This window comes from Notechis scutatus, chromosome 1 (genome assembly GCF_049901735.1).
Source record: "Notechis scutatus isolate UNSWTSFEM ecotype Mainland chromosome 1, rNotScu1.2, whole genome shotgun sequence".
Lineage (NCBI taxonomy): Eukaryota > Metazoa > Chordata > Lepidosauria > Squamata > Elapidae > Notechis > Notechis scutatus.
The window spans coordinates 82,249,721-82,270,301 of NC_142009.1; the positions used below are offsets into that span (position 1 = coordinate 82,249,721).

Here is a 20,581-nt window from a genome sequence, read left to right on the forward strand (position 1 = left end):
CAGGAGATTAATTGGACTTGAACAGGACTTAAAAATTTAAGGACTCCCAGATGTTAGCATACCATTGAGATGTTCTGTTAAAACTCTGCCTGTGAAACTTTGAGAACAAAAACTACATTGATTGTATGGACAACCATTTAGTAAGTGTACACTCAGTAATCATGTGACTACTGTCAAAACATTTGTAAATATGTATAGTTTTATATCAGACATCATAAAACCAGCCAATGCTAGATATTTACAAATAGGCTGTTAGAGAGTGACTCTTTTTTTAAATGATCTTTTAAGATTAACTAGTTTATTATTTCAACCTCCAGCACTGAGGCAGAAACAATTTAATTATGAATAAACATCCCTAATAGATGGCTGTTTTACTGCATAATTTTCATTTTAACTGACAATAGTTTTCTAGCTTTCATCAGAAAAATATTACACACCTAGACTTCAACAAATGAAATACTTTAAACCAGACGAAAGGTTCCTGTAATCCTAGCGTTTTAAGTGCTTTTTAATATACATGATATCAGCACAATTTAATATACATGTGGCATTTTGAAAGAAAGAGAGAAAGTTACTTTGGTATATAATAAAACTGTATGAAAGACAGCACAAACAGTTTTAAAATAAATAAACAATATGGCCCCAACCTCACCCATGCCCCTCTTAAAGCTTCAAACCTGACAGAATATTAAATATCAATTTCATCAGATTATAGCATTTTTAAGAAATCTGAATTATAATATGCTCAAAATTTGAACCAGAACAAATAACAGTAAAACAAACTTTAATGGATGAGGAGAAATTGGGTATATGCTATTTGGCTTTGTCTTGTCTATCCCAACCCAACCTCTGACTGCAGAACTTTGGCAGAAGCTGCGTTGATGCAGGATCCCCTAAGTTGAGAACTGTACAAAGATAATTCTCAATTGTGAAGAAATCCCTATAAATGCAACTAGCCTCCAACTGTGGAGCCCGTGATTCCACTGTATGCATGGTAGGAGGCAATAAGAAAATATAAAGATACATGACCAGCAAGTATCTCACTCTCACTCCTATCCTTCCACTAAGCTTCAATTGTATGAGGGCAAGGTCTCTTTTTATGATGATTGAAAGACTCTTACTTGAATATTGCTTCCTATTGACCCCAACTGTGGATTCAGTGTTGAATGCCCTCTCTATATACATTGTTTAATATCTACTTTCCTTCTCACGGGCTGAGGAAACAAAGAAGGATCTCTAAGTTACTCTTTTTCTCTCATTTTTTAAAAACCTTTTAAAATGGAATCGTGTTTTCAGAGCAGGCTTTTGTCATTTAATTAAAGAAAAAAAAGACTGAAAAAGAATCAATAATTCCAGCTTTTCAATCTCCAGGGGGAAAAAACTGACAGTGAAACAAGTTAAACAGGTATCCAGTACGTAAATCAAAAGCTATCCATCAATATTTCTTCAACTAGGATTAATTAAAAAAAAAACCAAAGTGAGCAGTTAAATTTATCACAGGAAAATGCCCTTTAAATCAAATGTGCCATAGGCCGAGCAGCTGACAGGGAGTGGGAGTGTGGCTCCAGTGGCTATGGAAGAAACTGGGGAAGGGCAAAGTCCAGCTGGGCAGAGCAGGAGAGAGGTAGAGCAAGGCAGAGGGAATTCAGAGGAAGATCCAGGCCATCCCCCTCTTCATCCTAGGGCACGCAGGGAGGAACGGAGAAGGAAGCAACGTGAGTTCATGACTTACCGGGGAGGAAAGGTCCCTGATTCCCTTCATTAGCTGCAGCTGAGAACAGTGTTTAAAAGGGGAGATTGCGCACAGCAACTTGTTGGAAGCAACTCATGAGTTATCTTTTATTGTCGAGGCTTATCTGGGTTCCTGGCGTCTTCCCAACTGTGTGTTTTGTTGACCTTTGAACTCTGCAATTCCTTATCCTGCCCTGTCCAGTTAATTGCCGCAGAGTGGTTTGTGTGGATTTTTATTTACAGTTTATATGTGCTTTGTTTTTGGACTGAATTTCCTCCACTTAAAGACTGTTGTTGGGAGAGTTTTTTCTCCAGCTGAAGGTAACTGGACATTGGGGGCAAAGTTGGAGGTATTAAATGGACTTTTCTTACTTATGTGACTGTGTTGCCTTTGTGCCACGCCCCAGGTCATCACAGCACCTGCCAAAAAAACTAGCAGCAATTTCAAGCCATGCTTGGGAATGATATGCCAAGAAAATTGGAGTCTGTAGAGGCCTTAATGCTCTCTGAGCCTGTTGTTTGCTTCATTATCTGACTAGATATCATCACCGGTGCTAAAGAATATGGTGTTTATTCCCTGTTTATATATAGTAGCTTGCTCTGCCAGTGTTGGTGGAGATGTGATTTTCTTCTTGGTAGTTCTTTAGGTATTGTTTTCTGCTTGACTGTTTGTCTGCTGTTAATCCCTGCTTATCTGGGTGTAGGCAATCTTCAGCTTGACAGAACTTGGGGTAGATAAAAGATCCTCATTCTTCTGAATTCCATTTCCTGCTGGTATTGTTTGCTGAGTAGCTCTTGGTCCAGAATGTGAATAAAACACACTCTCCCTCTCTCCCTCCCCCCTCTCTCTCACAGACATAACATGCATTGTAATATTTGTATTTTAAAGATGTTTAATTAAATATGGAGCTATGTAAATATGAGTGTAGTAGGAGGTGAAGGACTAAGGAATTAATGAAAAGGTTGGGACAGTGCTGCAAAACTTGTAGTGGCTAGGTTTTCTGGTTAGTTTGGCATAAGACATATTGGGATAAGGCACCTATTTTGAACTTGGGTCTGTAATTGTTGAGATCTGGAAGTAGGCATCGGGATGTGGGTAGCATATGGTGAACCATTCTTCTGGCTCCTGAATACTTGGGGAAAGAACAATTGAGGACAGTGCTGAGATCTGCTCTGAAGAGTAAGTGTATAATGGAGTGGACTTTCAGGGGTTGGTGATAGACTAGGAGACGAGTGTGAATGCATGCGTTCTTTGGCTTGGAAGGAGATTGAGGGCAGGAGAAGAAATGGCAGGCAATAATATTGGGACTTCCGGTTTGCAACCTTTCGGCGGCGGCAGGGATTCGCGACCGCGCGATCCCTGCTGCGTTCATCGTCAAGGTTCCCCCGATCCATTTGGATCTGGGGGATATAGCTGCCCCGTAGAGGCAGCTGAAGACAGGGGGGATCCGGCAAGGGGTTTGGGGTGTGGCAAACCCCCTCCCCAGCCGGCTAAACCCCCTTTTCCCGAGGCGGAGGAACGGCGGTCAGCAATGGCCGCCACGAAGAAAGTTGCAGCCGGACAAGCAGGTGCAGGAGGGAGGAAGCTGAAAGAAAAGTGACAGTTGATTCTAACCGGGACAAGACGGGAGAAAATGACCTGGAATCCTGAAGGCTGCTAAGTATATATTGTTCCCTGTGAGAGTTTTTAAGCTGTGAATATTCTAAAGGGGAAAGTTTTTTCTTTGTTCTACTCTCCTTCCTAAAGTGACAGCGGAAAAAAACAAAACCTTTTTGGCTGTGAGTGGGAAGGGAGAGTGAAAAAAAGAATTAGAGCAAAATTTGAAAATAAGGAGAAGATTGCCTAGAATTACAAAGAGTTTAAAAACTTCCAAAAAATATATTTGAAAAGGATTTGTGATTACTTTAACCCCAGAAAGAGAAAGTGAAGAAGAAGAAGATATCTAAAAGAAATAGTCTGTTTGGATTGTTTGGTGACTTTGGAACCTTTGGAAATTACTTCTGATTAAATCATCTGGGTGGTTGTTTGGAAAAACTTTTTCTCTACACAATGGCATCATCTATGGATGAATTGGAACTTATATATCAAAAATTTGAAAGAGAAAAACAAGGAGGGGAAGATGGTCTTGACACTATTTTTCAATACTTGGAAATGGCGGTTTATATTTATGTGAAGCAGAATGAGGATGATGGGGATAAAGAAGAAGGAGAAGCCATCTTTGATGAACAAATTACTTTGACTGGAGAAGAGAAAAAGCAAGAGAAAAGGGGAAAAAGGTCTTTAAGATCTGGAAAAATAGCCCAAAAAGAGAAGAATAAGGTGAAAAGGGGACATTATGTTAAGAAACAACAGAAAGGGGGAAAGCAGAATAAAAGGGAGGTGGAGAGACAAGGGGTTAAAGAGGATAAGGAGAAGAAGAAACAAGAAAGAAAGGAAGGGATGAGAAGTCCTAATGGTGGGGAGCAAGATGTTAAGAAGCAAAAATTTTTTAGAGATAATGGATAAGCTTTATGGTTAAAGGGATTCTAGAAAGGTACATAAGACTGCATTTTTATACTTGTATTTAGAAGTAAACATAGAAAATTAGAAATATGTAACCTAAAATGTGATAAAATATTTAACATAAATTAGTGAAATTTTTGGTTAAGAAAAGGGAGTACTGTAACGAAACATGATTTAAGATTGTGATGTTGGGGGGGGGGGTAATAATCTTTGAAAAGCAATATGATGAGGGATATAATATATAACTATGGAAAATAGGGCTCCCATAGAAGTATGTGATTTAATTGAAAAGTAATGATTTAAATGTTTAAGATATGAATGAATATTAATACTAATGAATAGATTTGTATTATTTTTGATAATATAGTATAATTTTAGAATGTACCAGACAGAATCCCAATATATGTCATGTGTTTTATATTAAGTATTATAAATGTAGGGGAAAGAGATAAAGGCATCATACTCCATATAGTGTACAGGAGAAGTTTTTTCTTTTTTTTAAAGAAGGAAAATAAAGGGCTGGCTGGAATAGAACAGACAAAGAATAATAAATATTATGATATGAATTGAGAGGAGATAAATAAAATAAAATAAAATTGAGAAAATTTAAAGGAGAGGAGAAGACATATAGAAAACTGAAAATGTTAATAAGATATGAAATGGTATGTAAAATGAATATGAATTTGAATTTTTGTGTCTGTACCAAGAGTTTTAACCCGGGACTAATCAACTTTCAGATAAGAGATTTTTTATGTTTTTATGTTTTGTTGTATGTGTATCTATGTATTGTTTGTCTTGAAAATAAAACTTGTTTTTTTAAAAAAAGAAGAAATGGCAGGCAATAATATTAAGGCCACTCTCTTAGGGTCCTGGAAAGCTCTTAAGGACTTCTACCATAGTTTGATTGCTCAGGTTTGTTTTATTCTCTCCAGTGCTATTATCGATTCTTATGTTCTGTTGTTCAGTTTTTAATCATATTTTGGATGTTGCAAGGCATCCAGAGTCTTTTGAAGTGGGGCTGCTGCAAAAGATCTAATTAGTAATATGCAATGCTTAATATTCTTTTATAAAACCAGATTGTGTTGGACTAATTTATTCTGAAGCCTTCCTGCCAAGTCTACTTTTCAGGTTTTGCATCTCTTTTCATGATATCTCTCCTGAATAAACTTATCTGAATCCCTCCATATTTCTCTATGGTGATAACATTTGGAGGTGAATAATTAAAATTGGCTTGTATCCAGTAAGACTGTGAATGTCTGTTAAACAAAATAATAAGCAATATAATTTGAAAGTATGTGCAATTATTTACATTTCATCCTGTTTTTAAACATCTTCTTGAAGCAGCTTAACAAAATAAGAAAATTGCCCTCTAGATTGTTTGCAATAAATCAAAGAATGCACTTCTACATCTGAAATTGGGGTATTTATTTATTTAAATTGATTGTTTTATTTGGAAGATTTTTAATATGCCACATAGTTTTCATATATTAAATCTTAGTAATGTATTTGTAATGTATTGTTTTAATGCATTTCCCCTGTGATCAAGTATAACTACAATTTACAGAGAATGAAGTATAGGTTCAATTATTTTGTCTGAGTTTTATGATTGAAAAATTAAATAACTTGGAAAAACTTACTATAAATGAGGAGCATTCACTGTGGAGATTTAGTAGCCCTATATGTAAACAGTGACTTCCTATTAAACAAAGGTTTTCAAAGTAGCATCACACAGATATTGCATAGATGTAAATGTACTTTTCCACTACTTTAGCCTCTATCCCTTGAGTTTTTGATTTAAACTCTATAAATCTCAGGCTGAACAATCAAAGATTAAAACAAAAACAAAACATCTGAAAAAACTGTACTGTATTTGGATTTTGTCAATAAAACACCAAAACACATATCAGTTAAAATCAATTAAAAATAACAGTAATAAACAAAGCCAAATCTATTGTCCATATTCCTTATTCCATTTGCTTTCTATGGGTGAATCTAGATTTTATATCCATAAAGTGCAATTTTTATTCTATTTCTTGTTTTAAAATGGAAAAATACCCACACACAAATGCATACAGACACATAAACACCAGTCAGCTTGCTACTTTTAATATTAGAGAAAAATACATAGCTTTAGAAATATGGATACACTAATTTACTGTCATGTGTTAATTCAGCCAAAAGGACATTATAATTTAATAATGTATTGTTTAAGAATCCTGATTTAGTATTAAATGTGAACTTGGCAATCCATGGATGAATAGAGAGAAATGTTAGGACATACTAGCCCTGATCTATTACATCCAAAGCAGTTAGAATTAAGTTCAGTTTCAAATATAGAATACTTAAATGGTGATAGAATTGTGCTTCTACAATGGAAAAATTCTTAGATGGGAAAATAAATAACTTTTAGAATAGAATAGAGCTGGAAGGGACCTTGGAGGTCTTCTAGTCCAGCCCCCTGCTGAAGCAAGAGAACCTATACTATTTCAGATTAAGTGGCTGTCTGGTCTCTTCTTAAAACTCTCCAGTGATGGGTGCCCATGATTTCTGCAGGCAAGCTATTCCACTGGTTAATTGTCCTCACCAAGGTAAGGTAGCATTAGGCTCTTAACTATTCCAATGATGGATTATAATGTAAGTCAGTTTAATTAAGGCAATATCTATTCTATATAACATAGATGAGAAGTTCAGCTTTCATACTAAACTTTCACCTATGGGACATTCTTCCATGTTTGCAAGATAAACATGGCAAGATATAGTTCAAATATCGAATGGCAAGATATAGTTCAGCCTAGTCACTTACTGAGGGACGGATCTCAAAACAGGTTACACATAACACAGACCGCAGATTTTCCAACTAATTAGACCTCACTAGTTCTCTCCTGGATCTCATTGTCTCCTGCAGAAATGAATGCCAAGTCATGGCTGCAGAAATCAATTTCAGCAAATGAACAGAAGTTAAAAGCAAATTAGTTCTTCTGTTTTACTCAGCACACTGACAATTTTGGTTTAATTCCTGAAAATAGAAAATATGCTGCCTGTAGACAGGAGTCGCTGGGAAGACATATGCCTAACCTCACACTACATTTTACTCTGACAGATTGATTTTCTAGGCACACAGAACTCAACAAAAACTGTGGTTAAGTTGTGGGAAATGGCATTTTAAAAAGCAAATGTGTATTCCCTTCTCCCCCCACAAATTTAAGAAGATTGCCACAATCTCTTTATGATTAGCAACTATAAAACTTACTTATTATATTTCTTACAGACCATGATTAATTTGAAATCAATATTACATTGCAACACAGTTCAGGCTCTATATCCAATGCAATTAGCCATCCCAAGGCAATCCTCAGTATGTTGCTTCTTGACCTAGTCCCAAGTACTTCTTCCCAACCCTATGTGTAAACAATATCTATTCCCCTAGTGAGCCACCATTTTAACCTACTCTCAGTCTCAGTCTCCCTTACCAAATTCCTCATAATTTTCTTCCTATAAATTAAATTCATATTCCTTACATTTAGTCCAATTTCAGATTGAGGTTCTCAACTATTATAAGCTGTATGCATCTCACACCTTTCCAAGTGCAGGACATGATTCTCACAACAATAGACATAGACAGGGGTGGGATTCTAATTTTTTGACAACTGGTTCTGTAGGTGTGGCTTGGTTGGCGTGACTAGGTGGTCATGTGACTAGGTGGGTCAAAAGAGAGAAATTCACTTTAACAATGCTCTTGGAGCAGGAGGTTGAACTAGATCAGTGGTTGCCAACTAGTGGGCCGGGGACCACTGGTGGTCCATGAGAAAATTTTGGTGGTCCGCAGAGAAATGTCATAAAGCACCCCCCAAAGCAAATCTAGGCTGTGCAGGAACACAAGACTGCGCACCCACATGGCCTGCAGGAACACAAGGCTTGCGTCGCTTGCATTGTGGACAACACAAGATAGTGAGGGAGTGGGGAAAGGGCAGTGGGGCCTTTAAAATCTCTGTTTGTTCCACATCTTCTAAGCACTGGTATACATCTGAACCTTTCAGCATTGTTCTTAGGTTTGCCTGGTGCCCCTCCTGGTGTGCACCCTTCCTTCAAAAAACTTCCTTGCTGTTGTAAGGATCACTGCCTTCAATGCAGTGTTTTCAACCATACTTCTAGTTCAGAGGTACAAAATATAAATACACACCTGCATTGCCTATTGCCTTGAATTCCACTACTTAAAAACCAGCCAGGTTACATTCATTGTTGCCTCTTCTTTTAACGTACTTTTTAGTAGTTCAAGCAACAGCTTCTTATTATATTTACAGTGGACATTTCCTTTGCATTTTTAGTTGACCGTAGTTCAACACGTTGCAGACTTTCATGATAGTTATTTTAAAGAAGCCAACTCCAGAAAATAGGTTTTGGACTTATGTTATTTTAAATAATAACCATTACTCTAATGTTAAGCATAGTTTAACTTTTCAGGCAGCAGTCTTTAAAGGAAAAAAAATTCAAAATTATCATACCTAAAAATATAGGAGTAGAAATAACACAGCCACACCCAACCCATTTAATTGTACTTGATCAATCTTAACAGATGAACACAGCCAAAAAAAACCCCTTCAACCCAAGTAATAGTAATACTATTGCTAAATGTGCAGATGATACAACAGTGGTGGGACTTATCTCTAGGGCGGGGGGATGAGTCTGCCTACCGAGATGAGGTGGACCGGTTGCTTTCGTGGTGTGGAGACAACAACTTGGTCCTCAACACCAATAAGACCAAGGAGCTTATAGTGGATTATAGAAGGAACAGACCAGACATCCAGCCCTTGCTTATCAATGGAGACTGAGTGCAGCAAGTGGCCAGTTTTAAGTTTCTGGGTGTTACCCTAAAAGAGGACCTGACCTGGGGTGGCCACATTGCAGCCCTGGTCAAAAGGGCCCAGCAGAGATTATACTACCTGAGGCTTCTCAGAAAACAACAACTGAATGAGAAACTGCTGGTGACCTTCTTCCGCTGCAACAGAGAGTATCTTAACTTACTGCACCTCTGTATGGTTTTGCCAATTGCACAGTGGCAGATAGGAAAGCACTCCAGAGGGTTAATGTCATTGCCCAGAAGATCATTGGTTGCCCTCTCCCCTCTTTGGAAGAGCTTTATAGCTCCCGCTGCCTTAAGAAAGTTCAAAACATTCTCAAAGATCCATCTCATCCTGGGAACCCTTTTTTTGAACTATTACCATCTGGCAGACAGTACAGAATAATAAAAACAAGGACAAATAGGCTGAAAAACAGCTTCTATCCAAGAGCAGTAGCTCGTTTGAATTCTGCCGTATAGTGCAGTTTTGATGTGGTGTCAGGGGTTTTCGGTTCAATGTGTGAATGGTGAAACATGTGTGTTTGTGTTTATTTTCATGGTCATGATGTACACTGAAGATGGTGTTTGATTTCGTTGTACAAGGTACAATGACAATAAAGTAAACTAAACTAAACTATCTTAACAGACTTCCAAGTAGGGTCCTTTATCCACTTATTTTGTCTGTATGCTTTGATGATACTGTTCTATTTCCTATATTGAACATTAGCAATTGAGAGTTTACTCACCTCACTGTTGTGGCCTCTTAAATTGAAGTTGATTCGCTGGGGTGTGTTTCTGTCCTTTCTACAGTGGCTGGACGTGAAGGTAACACCCACTACTCCCCTGCCATTTCCTGTGGCCAACCAACCTTCCTCATAATATCGCCTCCGGCATACAGGTTTCTCCTTTTCACTTTTTGGAACCCTGCCTTTCCATGAGAGACAGAGGATGTTGGAATCGCTAAAGAGAACAGGCCCATGTTCCACTGCTGCGTACATGCTTTGTTGTATGTTTCCCTTTTGACATAAGAAAAGTACTATGTCTAGTGCAGCAAGTATAAATAAATCTCTTTGTGGTTGTAATTTCTATTGAGAGGACCAAAAGTTTTAAGACAGATCCGAATCGAGAGGGGCTGAAGCAGAAGAGAAGATCAGTTTTTATAAATATCCACCCAATGCATAGTGAAAAATTTCCTTATAAAAGATGATGATGGTTGGCTAAGAAAATGTAACACTTAAAAAAATGAAAATCAGTCAGATTCATCTTGATTTGGAGTCAGTGGAGTGAGGGGTACACTTATCCTTTGGAGAAACAGCTACTGCAGAAGAGGCGCTCCGAGAATTGGCGTGTCGTCTTTTTGCTCAGTTGGACAGAACCACCATGCGGCCTGAGATTTCCAGCACAGCATTACGCAATTCCAGAGACAAAAATTTGCAGAAGTGAAGGTTTTCAAGTAACTTAAGGCTTTAAAAATATTTCCTCCAGTCGGACTTGCAAACCCAGAGTGTATTCATTTATCTTTCCCCAAATTCACCCTCTGGCATGTTATTCCCACCAGACCAAAGTATCTGCTGCTAAAGCTGAGAAAGATTGCATAAAGGGGAGAAAAAAGGCACACAGACTGTGCAAGACCATAAGCCAGAATTCGGCGTAGTTAGCAGCGTGCCAGGCCAGATGGAAAAAAAGCCCTTTCTAAACTCAGCTGCTCACTGTTCCACCCAGACCATTTGCAATCCAAAGGAAGTCCCATTTCTTTGGCAGCCGGTGGCATTCTTGCCGCTTCCACAGGTGACCCAATTTATTGCGCTGCCTTGCCTGCTTCCTCACAAATTGTTGCCGCGCAGAGGCGTACAAGCAAAAGTGTCTTTTCATTTAGCAAGTGGTTTTCTTTTAAAACTTTTTCAAACCTTTCTAAAGGTTTTAAAGCAAGAAAGTTCACCTGGGTGACTAATGAAGCCTTCTCCAAAATAATGGGCTGTTGACTTTCCCCTTTTGCTGGAAAGTCTATATCTTCAATGCTAAAACATGAATCAGAATTAAAAGCAGGTATTATTTTACAGTATTTTATTTACTGAACAAGTGTGTTGGAAAAAGAAAAGAAAGGCAAAATGGCCAATTCGGAATAAGTGTCGGGCTAATTTTAAAAAACACCCAATTTTTCTTTTGTTGTGCTGTTGCCCACGTTGCTTCCTTGGCTCTTCAACAGGCTCCTTCCTTACTGGGCTACTTTAGAGCTCAAATGCATAATTCTAACCAATACATTTGTGGCAGTGGAGTGTATTTTTAAAGTGTTCCAAAAGCTTTGAGTAATATTGATGATCAAATATTTATTTTTATTTGTACCATGTCAACAAGGAACAGAGAAGGAAAAATAGCAAGCTCCATTGTCAAATTTAATGCAAGCGTGAAAACCGAAGGTCAACTCGAGAGCATTCCCATTACCCCTTAGCTTGTTCTTCTTTAATCATTACTGTAAAATTATTTGTCACTCCTTAATTAGCAAATGTATTAAATCCAAGTGACTCCAATTCTAATACAGCAAAAGATGTGATAATTTCACATAATTCCTCCTTTGGGAATGACAATATCACTCTATTTCCTGCTCAAATTTTATCACTTTCTTAAATGTTTTGGTGCCATTTACTCTGTTCAGAGGCTGTTTAGCTGTGTTTGCTTTTTGCAATTTTTTTTCTTCACTCGTTGCAGATCATTTGGGAGGCTGACCACAAGCAGCAGATCATACTTCATGGATTTTTGGTCCTCATATGCTGTCAGGTTGCTATGCTGATGCTTGCAATAACTTTCATAAATTGCAAAAATGTTGAAGTTTGCAACAACCGATTTGAATGGCTGCAACAATATGTTTGTGGGTGTGTATAAGGACCCACAAACAGACACATATGCTATTATAATCACACCTTCAATTTGGCAATTGGACTATATCTATCTTCACCATTTAACTATGGCAGTTGTCATGGCTCACTCAAAGTCAGAATTCTCTGGATGCTTTCAATTCTGTAAAATAAAATAAAAATAAAAATTACATGGCTGTCAAAATATCAGGGGAGAATGCCAATTTAGTAAGTGCTTGATGAGTCATATTCACAGGTACGGTCCAAATTTATGGTTTTTGTGAATCCAAATATTTTATATTGATTTCAAAAAAATGGCAAAACATGAAAAAAGAGAGCATAAATTTGTTTCTTGGGATAAAGAAAAATGGACAGAGTATGATTAAGTAGTGAAAGGAGTGAAATATAACCACCTTTAAGATAATTTTTAGGCAAAAGACATACATTTGAGAAGGTCAAAAGTCCCTGTTTTTGCCTTTTCTCCCAACCCTTCCAAAATACATTTGAGGAATTGCTGACACAAAAATCATCATTAGCTCCCCAAATATTAAAAGCATTTTCATTTTATTTGAATTTAAATATAATATTGGAAAATCGAGTAAGCTATTCTTTAGATACAATATTAATAGCTTCCACTACTCAATTTTTATTACAGCAAATACATTTGCTGAAATGTGCTTGGCATTAGAAGATAATAATATCCTTTTATATTTAATTCATCAGAAGGAATAAGATGGGTTAATAAACATGGAATGGGGGAAGATAATAGGGAAAGAAAAAAGGAAAGGAAGAGTTTATTTTCAAAAGTGGAAAAAAAACATTTTATCAATTGTTGTGCTGATCCAAGAAAATGCACACACACACACACACACAAAGTAACCTCTGGAGTATTCCATGTAAATCCAAAATTCTATCAATAGAGAATTTGTATTTTTTAGCAGCAACTGTTGCATAAAATAAAAACTCTCTTTTGATTGCTTTAAAACAAGAACTTCTGTGATGTTCTAGAACTACCAGTATGTACTTTTCCCAAAATGCAGTACAAATAATTATACTGTAGCAAGATGAGGTTAAAAAAGTTATTTTCTACTTGAAAGCAGATTCTCATCTAGATACTCAGAAGCTTCCTGCCTAATTAAGACACCTCAAAGCAAGCACAAATATATAAAAAGGGCAAACATATAATTAAACAATAGGCTGTTGGTTTTGTCAAGACATCGCTGGTACGGTATGGGTCCTATGTGAACTAGATATGCTGTACAAAACCAGGGACAAGCTGGAAGAGGAACCTGCAGATGAAGACCTACAGAAGCAAGCAGGATCTGAAAGAGAGGTCCGCAGAACAGATAGAAAAGACAGCACAATTCAGAAAAGGCAGACCAAATCTTAGCCATAGCACTTTTATACCGCTTCACAGTGCTTTACAGCAGTGGCCCCCAACCTTTTTTGTGCCACGGCCTGGTACTGGCATCACAAAATGATCTGCGACCCGATATCGGCATCAGCACGCATGGCAAGGTGAGCCGAGCGACCGGCCAGCCAGCCGTCCCCCGCTTCTCCCCGCCACCTTCAACTCCTCCTTTGTACCTTTGTCGATGGGCTTCGGGACGGCTTCGGGACGGTCGCTCGGCTCGCCTTGCCTTGGGTGCTGAAAGAATCCTCATGCCTTAGTTTTGTTCGAAGCCGCCCCCCCCTTCGATGAAACTAAGGCGCGAGGATTCCGTCAGGACCCAAAACGCCGCTTTCCAACCAGAAAAGCTCACTGGAAGCACTTTCTCATCAAAACAAGATGGCGGCACCCAGCAAACCGGCGGCCCGGTAGAAAATGTTCCACGGACCGGGACCGGTCCGGGGCCCGGTGGTTGGGGACTCCTGCTTTACAGCCTTCTCTAAATGGTTTATAGAGTCAACTTATTGCCCCAACAATCTGGGTTAGTCAGGACAGCTTGACAGAGTACTACAATTACAAGAAGTTTTACGTTTCCCCATTTCTTTTCTTCTCCTTATGCTAAAGGCAAGCCCACAATACCAAAGTATTGAAGCTGTATCAAAGTTGTGATAAGGAACACTAGTGTGAATCAGGAAAATGGGGGAGCAAGACAGCTAAGCAACTGTAAAAAAGCTTGATGTAGAGATGTCTGTATAGTTTGCTAAGCTAAGGCCATTGTATATATTAGAAATAAACACAAATTATTTGCCTAAAAGTACTTTACCAAATAAACATCCCTCTAATTTAGAGAAAGAGTACAAGTCTGGAAAACCCGTCCCTTATGCCAACACATTCATGTGCACCTAGCAGATTAACAGTGCAAGAAACTGTGATCGCTCCAATAAAGTGAGAAAGAAACAGCCTGAGGTAAGACTGATCCACTGCAATAATTATGTTCGGTGCTCTCACCACCCAAAGTATTGGTCCTTGCACCTACTATAAATATGGTTTTCATTTTACAGCAATAACATTTTTATGGGGAAGGAGCAAATTCAAGTATCAGATTCAGACCATTCCTACTTTTTTGAATTAGCCAGCAGCTAATTCCTTGCTCCTGTACCAAAACCAAGTGGCACAGCACCAGAACCAGATGACAGATGGACCAATTAAACCAGGTGGTAAACAACCTAACTCAGCCTGATTGGTTACAACCAGCTCTGACTGTCACACCAATTCCATCTGGAAATGTAACAACAGTGGTGGCAAAAGCAACTCCAATCACCAATTTCTGACACACACACCCTCCATTCTTTGCCTGACAAGTATGATGAGGTTTATGACCTTCATAATTCAACACAAATTATATCTTCTGGGGACTCCCAACCCAGAAAACAGAGACTGGAATACTTCATCATTGGATTTTTCAGACAGAGGCAGATCCTAACAGTTTCAGAAGAAATTCATGTGCCCTGCCTTCTACAATAATTCCATTTGTTGTACCCCACTTTTGCTTTCTTAATAAGTTTTAGCTGGATCCAGAAATATAGTATTAATCCTTAGTCCTGAAATAGGAGTGTATATATCTCATTGTTCAGCCAACTTTTATTTTGCCTTAACTCTTTCTGTCACCGGCTGTTATACAGCAGCTCCCAAATTCTTATTTACTGATATTTTATATTTCCCCAGGCAGTTTGCAGGATTGCCAAGTTTATATGCTGCCAAACTTGCACATCAATAAGTCTGACTCTATTAAAATAACAATGTTACTTGGAGTTGCCCTTTTGAAACACTATAATCAGGTATGCGTAGGTACTACTTTTGGAAGGATGCCCACTTCCTTACTAAGAATTTTAATATACCTCTTTTGGTATTGCACTATAAAGGTAAAACGTTATATGCTGTAGATTCATAAAATAATTATTCTAGTACATAAAGCAACAGTAAAGTTACCTAAAACTTGAAGGCAGCTAATAACATAAAATGGCACATGGCAATGTAACTACTATACAGACATTCTAAGTGGGTTTACGAAGATTTAAGACAAGTTTTAAGGCAGTTGCAGTATAAGGCTTTCTAGGTGCCTTATACTGCAACTCCCTTAAATCTCAGCCATGCGGCCCTTGGACTTTATGTGAATCAAAGTAAAACCTTGGCTGAATTATACTAGTACTTCCCACTGTTAGTATATTCTCTCCAAAAGCTAAGGAAAAAATCCACACAAATAGTAAGATCCCAGTGATAGCCAGGAGAGAATGTATGTGATGCTAATGTTAACTACTTTCATGTATTGTGTCGTATTCCATGCTCAGTTACATACAAATGCAAACTAGAAATTACCTTCAAGTTAAACTAGAGTTAAACATTCACAACAATATGCAGGTATCTTATTATTAATTTCTCAAATGGCAATTCTTTCTTAAGAACATCTGGCCATTTATTCAAGACATTATTGAGTGTTTGCACTAGAGATGTCATTTGTTAATAATTTGTTATAGACACACATAAATTATTGAGAGCTGAGCTGCAAACAAGTTTAATAAATTGTTATAAATTCGCATTATTAAAAGTTCAAGGATGCAAATACCACTACCCTTAAATAGTATACAATATTGGATGAATATATAATAGCGTTCAAGGTTGCAATTCTAGAGCCACACATTCTACGGGATTTACCTCGCACTCTATGGGATTTATCTCAGAATAGATATGTATAAAATTATGTCGTTAGAAAATAAATGCTGGTTTAATTGAAGAAACTATTTTCCACATTTCAGGAGTAGCAGAAGTGGTTGCTGCTTATCCTCAGCTGAATTAAAGAAAAACAGCCAAAGGCAGACCGATAAAAAGCTGGACAAAAAATCCAGTGTTTTTCCATTTTGGAAATAATGGATTATATTGCAAAGCTGAATTGAGTTTTAATGCTGTTTTTATTATGGTAGTCTGATTGTTGGTTTTATTTATATTTTTATTGTTCTGTGAGCTGCCCAGAATCACAAACATGGGTAGCTGTACAAATGGAATCAATGAAGAGAGAGACAGAGAGAGAGAGAGAAAAGTCCATAAGTGTTCAGAGTGATTCAAAAACTGTAAGACCTTTATAGCTTTCATAAAATTTATATCTTGGGTGGTGTTTTCTGCATTATCATATTGATCTTACAAGGTCCTTATGTGGCTATTGGACCAATATCAGTTTATCCCTCACCGAAAATACTTTGAGGAATCATCTGTAGGTTTTTGGTTTACTGCTATCATTATATTGATTACATCCAACATACATATTCTTTCACACGCTCTTTTCATTTTTAATCCAAGGAAAAGTATTAGTTCCAAACCAACATCATACAATCAGCAGTAGGTTCTCCTAATCAGTTAGAAAGCAGATCCAAAAATCAGGATTTAATTTTTCCACACTTCACTTAAGTATTCCACTCTTGGTGTAGAAGCCAAGGTTTCAGCCGTGGCCTGGTAAATTTAATACACCAACTGCATCCATTCTTCGAAGTTCAGAACAAGCCATAATGGTACATGTTCTATTGGTATACTATACATGCTCTATACAGCACAGCATTTGAAAATGTTTAGAAACCTCAGTAATCCAGTTGCAGTTACATTATTGACCAATGTCAGTTCTAGAGCTAATCCTTCTGCTTTAGTGGGTGCAGTTCCAGGTGTTCCAGATTTGACTTATGGTTACTGTCTCAAACACTCACAGCCCTGGAAAACAGCCACATTCAAATCACTTTCATCCAAAACTGAGGCATAACCAGTTCTTTGGAGTACACAGAGCTTCAGTGAATTTAAAGTAATAGCAAAATTTTACTGGCTGAATATACATTTGTTCTTTTTACATACACACACACACACTCATCCACACTTACCTCAACTAGGCTGGCAGGCATTAGCTAAAGGGATGGAAGCCTCCAAGTATGGATCCAAAAAGAACTCGAAGAATGAGCCAGCTCCTGGGCCCCTTTTATTTCCCCAAAAGTCTTTGCTTTGATTATTCACAAGATTGGCAGCTACTTTTGCCTTGTTGATTTTCAAGTCTGGTAAATGTTGATAGGATTTGGGGAGGCGTTTCCCAAGTGTTAGGCCCAACTTCTTTTGTTCAAGTGACATTTTTTTTTCTCTGTTTCCTTAAGGACTTTGTTCCTTCTAATTTATCTCCTGAAGGAATCTTTTAGACATGATTCCAGGCTTTTTGTCATTCCTCTCTTCCTTATGTGCCTGCTTCATTTTTAGTTTCGGCAGCTTCAGTTTTCACTACACCCACCTATTTGTGTTAGTTCAAGGTGGGGACAGGATGGGATAATTTTGAAATTCTTCAGACCTGCTCATATTTACAGATGTTTTGATATTAAGTTTTGAAGAAATTTTGTACCATATAATCAGTCATCAAAATTTCTTCATAACTTATATCAAAGTTATTTTTTTAAAGCACATCTGAATAACTTCAAAGTTATCCCATGCTGCCCTATGTCAAATTGCCTTTTATTATCCTTTCATTATTTTCAAAGGCCTGTTTGTAAGTGGTTGTTGCCTGTTTGGGTCTCCAAGGAACTTGCATGTGAGGGTTGAAACTAGCAAGGACCTAAGACCAGACAAGATTGTTGTAAAAAAAAAAAAAAAAGGTGTGGTGGGGAGATGTAAATGCCCTTCAAATCCTTGTCTATAAAATAAGTGGCAAGAATTTCATTAACATATAAGGGGTAGGAGAAAGAAACATAAGCTTTAAAGCAGGGGTGTCCAACCTTGGCAACTTTAAGACTTGTGGACTTCAACTCCCAGAATTCCTCAGCCAGCAAAGCTGGCTGAGGAATTCTGGGAGTTGAAGTCCACAAGTCTTAAAGTTGCCAAGGTTGGACACCCCTGCTTTAAAGTGAATAAAGGGCTTGACTGCTTGATTTTTCAGTAGCTTATCTTCATTATTGTGGGTTCTTGTATTTATATTAAAACAACTACTTCAGCAAGTGTTCCTGCTCCAGATCCAGCAGACATAATGGCAGCAGCAGTTATACTACTTGTCTGACAAACATGATGTGTGTTTACCACCTTATTTGCTCAATGTGAGGTGAACATCTCAGAAAGACCTGAGGATATTCCCATGTCATGCAGGATTTATAATTGGCCTCTTGATAGAGAAAGTGATAAAAATTGACAATCCCTCTCCAGCTGCAGAAAAAGCTCAACCCTGGACAACCATGCCCATTTCCTGATCTTCCTGAGGACTAATTTTGATGATCTCACCCAACAGGGGATAGACAACTGCAAAGCGTGTCACCTGTAATAGGTTGAGTGCTTTGCATGAGAATATTTTCTGAACTTGCAATTGCTAGCTAGGGATGTAGGCTGGATTTAAAAAAAAGATTAACTAACTACTTTAAAGTGGAAATATTAAATGAAACAGGACCTCAGAGATTTTGTCTGCATTAATCCAATTCTGCTTGGGGATCAATGGAAGAGAGGAAATGCCGTTATTATAGTTAATTTCTTCTTCCTCCTGCCCGTTCAGTAGAAGTTTCAAACATTGAATATATGCAGCTGGGAGTCCCATTTTCCTGCTTGTTCCAGCATACACGGTATTTCCCATCTTAATGCTGATTGTGCTGATTTGTTTGGGGTGGGTGGGGGAGAGACGACATTCTGCTTCCAATTCTCTGACTGCATCATAAACCTGGGACACAGATTCCTGGAAAATGCTGCTATGTTGTGTCAGAAATAGAATTACGGTATTTAGCCTAAAAAAAAAATCTTGATGACAACTTGCAGAGAGCTTCATCCAATCATCTTTGTCCCTAAATAGTGCTCTTACTTTTTTTTTCCTGCTAACGAATTGGTTCCCTGCCATCTGCTCAGAGTCACCTCGAATTGTGATGGGTGACAAACAAATTTAACAATAATAATAAATAATAACAATCCTTTCTTTAACTGGTACAGGGCCCATTGTTATAACTTTCTGAACTCTGTTAACTCTTAGGGATCACTAACCTCTTCCCCTCATCTCTGCACTGTCAAAATTGATGCAAAAAGCACCCATTTTTACCAATCTGGATTTCAGAGGAACTTAAATCAAGCTCGTGTGACAGAGGGTCTGGAATAGTTGACATCCAATATGGGAAGTTTGACTATGACACTGTGCTATTCATCTTGTCTGGAATCTCTCCTAAGATTTATGGTTTCTATCTTTCATGGCCCATTTGATGTGTTTTTAATAAAATGTTGGGATGAAATGCTGATCTACAGTAGTATTCAGGATCCTGCTACCTATAGTGAACAGTTTAGGCAATTCTTTAACTTAGCTCATGTAGGAAGTTAGCACCCCCCCTCTCCTAGAAAAATGAAATGTCCTGGGAAATATTAAAAAGGCAGAATATTTCCCCTAAAAAGAATAAAGCAGAAACTCAGAGAAGCAGAAACTCAGCCCCCACCCCACACCTTTGCTAATGGGCCATTAAGGCCTAGGCCAGAGTATTCTACATAATAAAGGGTCTACCCATCTCACCATCTGGCCTGGGAAGATTGTATAAGCCAATACTCAGGTGAAGCCATGTGGTCCAGACAAAGTCCTACCCAAACAGCTTTTACCTTAAACCCAGCTAAGGAACTTTTGCCATCAAAGATGCATTTCAAAGAGACTGAAACAATAGGCCTGTCACCTACTAACAAAGTCACAGAGTGCCAGTCTAAATGAGTAGAGTTTTGTTTTGTTTTAATTTTAAAAACCAACACTATATCCCCAACCTGTGATGGCAAAATAGTATTTCACTCTAAAGGTTCCCTTCATTCTGCCCCCACCCCATCCCCGCCCTAACTGATCAAATCTTAACAAAAGCTCATATATGCAGATCAAAATGATCTTCAAGGAAATGCCTTATGGGCCCTCTTCCCATTTGCCTAAGAAGAGTGAATATAGCATCACAATAACACAATAGCTTTGTATCCCTCTTCCCTTGAGGGAATTCTGGAACAAGAGCTGGCAATGGGACATTTCAGAGTACTTAAAACAACCTGCCTCCAGCTCTGCTCTCTAATGGCCGCACATTAGAAGAGACATCAAGGCCTTTGCTTCTCCCGCCACATGCATCACTACACCAAACCTCTAATCAGCAAACTGGTCAGGCTGCTACATCTTCTTTCCTCCCCACAAGTATCTTGGGACATGGTTTCTTTGAGCTTTATTACTGTAATTATGTGTCAAGCCCCTGGGTACCATATTAGTGACGGTACAT

At 38.1% G+C, this 20,581-nt stretch overlaps 1 protein-coding gene across 1 annotated transcript in view; it reads right to left on the reverse strand.

Moving 5' to 3' along the window:
* The window catches only part of TULP4 (TUB like protein 4), an 87,462-nt gene that overhangs the window by 41,702 nt on the left and 25,179 nt on the right, over positions 1-20,581 (reverse strand). The window contains exon 2 of the mRNA XM_026675269.2: positions 9,818-12,086. Coding sequence (XP_026531054.1) covers positions 9,818-10,069 — 252 coding nt within the window. The 5' untranslated portion in view covers positions 10,070-12,086. The remainder of the gene's footprint in view (positions 1-9,817; positions 12,087-20,581) is intronic.